Here is a 6,962-nt window from a genome sequence, read left to right as displayed (position 1 = left end):
GGGAGCAATTATTCCACCATCATTAGCACCAAGGGTGAAGTTCAATATCACAAGCACTATGATACAGTTGATAAACCTCAAGAGGTTATTTGGTGGACTTCCAGGGGATGATCCGAATATATATTTAGTAAACTTTATCAACATCTGTAAATCCTTTGATAATCCTGGAGTGGGGAAAAATGCAATTTGACTGCGACTATTTCCATTGTCTTTGTCTAGAGAGGCAACCCTATGGTTGAATGAGCTAGCAACCAATTCTATAACAAATTGGAGGCAATTGAAAAGAGCTTTCCTAGAAAGGCTCTTTCCGTTTTCCAGAATGTTACAGTTGAGGGATGAGATTAATAATTTTAGACAGCTGCCGAATGAAGCTCTTCATGAGACATAGGTGCGATTCAAGAAGAAGTTGACACAATGCCCAAATCATAAGATGACTGATGAGCATTTGATGGAGACATTTTATAAGGCTTTGAACTCGATTACAAAGCCAATTGTGGACAATACTACAGAAGGAGTGTTCGTGGATCTTACTTTCACAGAAGGTGCAGAGATGCAAGAGAGAATGATTAAGACAAGTAGAGCTTAGCATACCAGGGATTTTATGGTAGAAAATGATACTAGGTCTAGTGGAATGTCAGCAGAACAGCACAGGAAAGAAGAGAAAAGTGATCAGGATATGGCACAGATGAAGACCCAAATGGATTTGCTCATAAAGCTTTTGATATTCGGGAAGACAAAAAAGGTAAAAGTTGTGAGGTTAAAAGTAGGGGAGTTGAAGCAAATTTTGAGGAGGAGGCGAACTACTTAAATAATCAGGGGGGTTTTGAGGCAATAGCCAAGTGAATCAAGGTCAAAATTACTATGACAAAGCTGGTTGGAAAAATAAGAATGATAGAAGTGGATTATATGTACCTCCTGGGAACCATGACAATGTTGCTACTAGTTCTTGTAAGATATAGATGGAGGACATGATGGCTAAGTTGTTAAAAATTGTAGAGTCGAATGATGCTGGAGTGAGGGAGATGAAGAGTGATTTGTCATCTATGAGTCAATTAGTTGACTCACACTCTACATCTATTAAGAAATTAGAGTAGAAAATAAATAAAGTATCGGCAGTATTTAATTAGAGAAAGAGTGGAACATTGTCGAGTGATATTGTGCAGAATCCAATAAATGACAACTCTTGCATGGCTATTACCACGAGAAATAGTAAATTGTTAATTGGCTCTTGTATGGGAAAACTTGTTATAGATGATGTGGTGGAGATAGAAGCGGAAGTAGAAGAAGAATATCCAGTGGACTCTGAGCAGCTGGAAAAGGTCGATGACCCATCTAAATAGAAATAGGTTGATGATTTGGTGAAAGACAAGGGGAAGAAAGGAGAGACTATTGTTACAAGAGTGCCAAAACTACTCCCCCGTTCCCGCACAGACTGCAGTAAAAAGTGGATAAGACTAAATTTAGCAAGTTTATGGCCATGCAAAGTAGTTGCAGTAAACATGCATTTGGTTGAGGCGCTAGAACAAACGTCAGGCTATGCCAAGTTTATGAAGGATCTTATAACAAAGAAGTAGACTGTGAACTATGAATTGGTGGATAATCTTCACCACTGTAGCGCTATTGCTACAAGATCTTTAGTCCAAAAGAAGGTGGATCCGGGAGCATGTACTGTTCCATGTACCATCAGACTATTCAATTTCGCAAAGTCCCTTTGTTATCTTGGGGAAAGTATAAATCTTATGCCATTGGTGGTGTTCAAGAAGCTGGTGGGAGATCCTACACCCACCAATATATGGATTCTAATGGAGGATTGATCAGTGAAAATGCCTGTCGGGATTCTTTATGATGTTCTTGTTAAGGTGGCCAGCTTTATTTTCTCGGTGGACTTCGTAATCCAAGATTTTAAGGTGGATTTCGAGGTACCCATAATCTTGGGTGGACCTTTCTTAGCAATAGGGAGTGTATTGATTTACTTGCATACTAATAAGCTAAAATTCAGGCTCAATTATGAAAAGGTCATCTTTGATATTTGTCAGTCGATGAAGAAGCAAAAGGAGATGAATGTTTTCTCGATCGTTGATGTATTCTATGAAGATAAGCAAGAAGTACCGGTTGAGGAAAAAATTATTGTTGAGACATTAGCTACAGTATTGATGAACTTTGATAGTGAGGGAATCAAAGAGCATGACAAAACTGTGTGTGCTTTGACAGGGATGGGGTCTTATTCTTATGCCCCCAAGAAGCTAGACTTGGACCTTAAGAATCATCCAACACCACCAGCCAAGCCTTCTATCAGAGATCCACCGGTGTTGGAACTAAAGGAGCTGCCAAGTTATTTATGGTATGTGTTTCTAGGCAATGGAAATACCTTACCGGTGTTTATTGTATCAGAGTTGGCGAAGTAGCAAGTTAAAGCTCTTATTTTTATGCTGAGGTAATATAAGAGGGCTATCGGATGGACTATTGCAGATATTATCGGTATTCCTTCAGGTATTTTCACACATAAGATCCAACTACAAGAAGATTGTACACCTACAATTGAGCATCAGCGTAGGCTGAACCCACTAATGCAAGAAGTGGTGAAAAAAGAGATCATAAAGTGGCTTGACGCAGGGGTAGTGTACCCAATCTCTGATAGCAGGTAGGTGAGTCCAGTACAGTGTGTACCTAAGAAATGAGGCATGATCGTTATTGCAAATAAAAATAATGATTTGATTCCTCTTAGTCCAGTGACTGTATGGCGAGTTTGTATGGACTATAGGAAGCTTAATTCGTGGATGTGGAAAGATCACTTCCCAATGCCCTTCATGGATCAAATGCTTGATCGATTGGTAGGAAGGGGTTGGTACTGCTTCTTATATAGGTATTCGGGATACAATCAAATCTCGATTTCCCCAGAGGATCAAGATAAAATGAACTTCATATGCCCATATGGAACTTTTGCATTCAAGCAAATGTCGTTCGGATTATGCAATGTACCGACCACGTTCCAAAGGTGCATGTTGTTAATTTTCTCAGATATGGTTGAGAACACTTTGGAAGTGTCCATGGATGACTTCTCTATAGTGGACGACTCATATGAATTGTGCTTGGTCAATTTTAAGCCGAGCACTACAGAGATATGAAGAATTCAATCTTGTGCTGAATTGGGAAAAATGCCACTTCATGGTGAAGGAAGGCATAGTGCTAGGACATCAAATTTCAGCTAAGGGGGGTGAAGTTGATTTGTCTAAGGTAAAACTTATCAAAAAACTACCCCCTCCTATCTCAGTGAAAGTAGTCCATAGTTTTCTGGGTCACGCAAGATTCTACCGGAGGTTCATAAAGGACTTCTCCAAGATTGCAAATCCACTTTGCAAATTATTGGATAAAGAGGACAAGTTCCTATTTAATGATAACTGTATGAAGTTATTTCAATGCCGTAAGGAGAAGTTGGTTGATGCTCCTATTATTGTTGCTCTGGACTAGTCTAAGTCATTTGAGATAATGTGCGATGCGAGTGGGGTGGCACTTGGGGCAGTTCTTGGTCAGAAGAAGAAGCTATTTCACCCCATCTATTATGCTAGCAAATCATTGAATTGGGTACATAAAAATTACACAGTCACCGAACAGGAACTCTAGCAGTTGTTTATGCATTTTAGAAGTTCCGGGCTTATTTATTGGGGACCAAGGTAGTGGTCCACACCGATCATATGACTTTGAGATACCTAATGGCAAAGAAAGATGTCAAACTAAGGCTAATTAGCTGGGTGTTATTTCTTTAGGAATTTGAAGTCAAAGATTAAAAGAAGTGCAAAAATCAGGTTGCGAATCACCTATCCAGACTAGTGAGAAACAATCCACTAGGGTGAAGCTTGATATTGATGATGCTTTTTTGGATGAACAAATTTTAGCGGCTGCTCTTGAAATGGTACCTTGGTATGCTGATTTTTCTAACTTTGTTGTTAGTGACATTATTCTGGAGAACTTATCTTTCTATCAAACGAAGAAGTTTTTCCATAATGCTACAAGATACTACTGGGATGAGCCTTACTTGTTCAGGCATTGTGCAGATAACATCATCAGAAGGTGAATCCCAAAAATTGATATGCTAAGCATTTTCAAAGCCTTTCATACTTCCCCAGTTGGGAGACATCATGCAGGCGATCATACGGCGAGGAAGGTGTTGCAAAGTATTTAATATTGGCCAACTCTTTTTAAGGATGCTTATGAGTTTGTAAAGAAATGTGATCAGTGCCAAAGGCAAGGTTCGATCTCAAAACATCATAAGATGCCAATGGCAAAGATAATGGGGTTGAATTATTTGATGTCTAAGGTATTGACTTCATGGGACCGTTCGTAAGCTCCTATGGCCTTAAGTATATCTTAGTAGCTGTGGACTATGTGTCCAAATGGGTTGAGGCCATTGATTTAGCTGACAATGAAGGTAAAAAAGTGGTAGCATTCCTGAATAAGAATATTTTCTCGCGTTTTGGGGTGCCTCGAACAATCATAAGCGACAGGTGATCTCACTTTTGCAACAAGATATTTCGGGTGGCATTGATGAAATATGGTGTGAAGCAACACAAGGTGGCCACTCCATATCACCCAAAAACTAGTGGGCAAGTAGAGGTCTCAAATAGGGATATCAAAGCTATCTTGGCTAAGAAAGTGAATGCTAGCAGAAGTGACTGGTCACGGAAGCTCGATAATGCTTTGTGGGCATATCGAACAGCTTTTAAGACACCCATTGGGATGTCGCTGTATCAGTTGATTTATGGAAAAGCATGCAACCTTTACATTAAGCTGGAACACAAAGCTTTGTGGGCACTCAGGTGGTTGAAAATAGACTGGAAGAAGGTAATAGAATTGAGATTGGGACAGCTGAATGAGATGGATGAATTCTGTCTCGATACATATGAAAGAGATAACTTGTATAAAGAGAGAATAAAGAAATACCATGATCGACGTATTGAGAAGCAAGACTTTCAGGTTGGTATTGGGTATTGCTCTTCAACTCAAGGATCAAGCTCTTTCCAGGTAAGCTTAACTCAAAATGGTCAGGGCCCTTTAAAGTCACGCAAGTCTACTCATCTGGAGTAGTTGAACTGGAAAATAAAGATGGAAGTGTCTTTAAAGTAAGTGGGCAACGAGTCAAGTAATACATTAGTCCAATGAATTCAGTTAAATGCGTAAGTACAGCTTATCTTGACGAAGTCTTAGTAATCAAGTAAACTGAGCCACACCGCGACACTAAATCAGGCGCTAGAGGGAGGCAACCCATAAGATGTTGTTGTAACTTTAGTTAGAAATACTTGTTTTCATGGTACAATTGATGGGTTTGTTAAGTGTGCAGGAATTATGTTTCAAGGAGAAATAATTGAACAAACTGGAGTATTATGGTAAAAATACTGACGGACTGTCAATCACCTGACCGGCCGCTACTGAAGCCGTCAAGGCCATGGGCAAAAATAACCACTCTGGTTAAGGCATGATGGCAAAAGCGATGGATCGTCACCTCAAATGTCAGTATTAAGATAGAAACCTGAGTTGTTGGATAAGAGGTGACGGCAATTCTGACAGACCATCAACTCAGTGATGGACCGTCACTCTTTCCGTCAAGATGATGCTTCTTAATTAATGTTTTGGTAAGGTATAATGGAGTACCCGATAGACTGTTAGTCACCTGATGGACCATTATATTAACCATCAATCGAACCCTATCTTTTAAAAATTATTGGTCAGGTCAAACAAAGTCAGTTGGGTTATTTTAAACCGAACCAATGGTCTATTAAATGGATAAATAGAGTCAGTTACATATACGTTTCTATCTCTTTAACTCCAAAAATGGTTGGAACTCCTGCTCATTCATTGTTTTTAAATTGGATCCATTCTCTAAGGACTTTTCACTTGCTTTCTTCTCCTATTTAAACTAACCAACCATCCTCTCTAATTCATCAGTCTCAAGTTCTGAATTCCTACTCTCGAAAGCATAAAGTGATAATTAGTTATAGTTTATGAAATTCATTGAAGAGTGAAGTGAAGCATCAATCACAAGGTATGATCTAAACTTCTTCTCTTTGTTTAACACACTGAACATAGTACAGTGTAAGTTGATTGCTTTTTGAAGAAGTAGTGGTGTTGAATATTGTTGAGGGATCGAACACTGATATAATTTACTTTGGGTGAAGTCTGAGTAACCCATATTCTAACTGTATTGAAAATTGCGTGAAGGAGTGGTTGTTTGCATAATTCTTGTAATTACCAAACTGATGTACATCAGGTGTTCGACAAAATACCCTAAAGAGGAATTGAAAATTATAAAAGCATGGCTGAAGGTTAAAGCGACGAACCGTCAACCCTGTAATGAACCGTTACAAAGACTATCGCCATAAAGAAACTTGGTATGTTTTCTGTGTAAGCATTGAAGGACAGAGTGACTAACGGTCTATCAGCTAGATCGTCACTGAAGTACTGAGTCACTGACTTTTTATTTTGCCTGTGACGGACAAGGTGATGGGACATCACTCACCCAACGGACCGTCAGCCTATTCATCAATTCAAAGCAGTGACTCAAAAATTTTTTTGCTTATTGTAAATTTGTACATCTTCAAACTGGCAATTGATTGTTTGTTCTATGTTCAGGTAGAATAACTCAAAAACTACCTTCATGAAGAGGTGGTGGCCGGTCGGTCTCAACAGTCTCGATATGCCACTACTCAAAGAGGCAGAGGTGAATTGGAACAGGGTGAAGAATCATTAGCCTTTAATACCCATCAAAGTGATAAAAGTAAGTAAGTGCTCTCCCAATCTGAGGAGGAGAGTGAAAGTGAAAGTAGCAGCAGCATAAGTTCTAGTATTATTAAATCTAAAAACATATTATTTTTCACATTCAAATATTTTTAAAAAAATTATAATAATAATAAAATTTTCTCTTCAATAACCTATTATTATTATTATTATTATTATTATTATTATTATTA

At 38.7% G+C, this 6,962-nt stretch overlaps 1 protein-coding gene and 1 non-coding gene across 2 annotated transcripts; one reads left to right on the top strand and one right to left on the bottom strand.

Moving 5' to 3' along the window:
- Window positions 1-326: 326 nt before the first annotated feature.
- LOC124897459 lies at window positions 327-432 on the bottom strand. The gene has a single exon (XR_007054177.1). It is a non-coding gene; the product is annotated as a small nucleolar RNA R71 (small nucleolar RNA).
- A 4,110-nt stretch (window positions 433-4,542) lies between these two features.
- Window positions 4,543-5,082, top strand: LOC107865343. The gene has a single exon (XM_016711624.1). It carries the CDS (start codon window positions 4,543-4,545, stop codon window positions 5,080-5,082), a length of 540 nt encoding a protein of 179 aa, XP_016567110.1.
- Window positions 5,083-6,962: the final 1,880 nt, after the last annotated feature.

The sequence above is a fragment of the Capsicum annuum genome, chromosome 3 (genome assembly GCF_002878395.1).
Source record: "Capsicum annuum cultivar UCD-10X-F1 chromosome 3, UCD10Xv1.1, whole genome shotgun sequence".
Classification (NCBI taxonomy): domain Eukaryota; kingdom Viridiplantae; phylum Streptophyta; class Magnoliopsida; order Solanales; family Solanaceae; genus Capsicum; species Capsicum annuum.
The sequence above is the reverse complement of the archived record's forward strand: the minus strand, read 5'-3'. Positions and strand labels throughout refer to the sequence as shown.

What these genes read in the sequence shown, in the direction of transcription:
- LOC107865343 (XM_016711624.1), top strand. Translation starts at nt 4,543, where the DNA reads ATGAAATATGGTGTGAAGCAACACAAGGTGGCCACTCCATATCACCCA.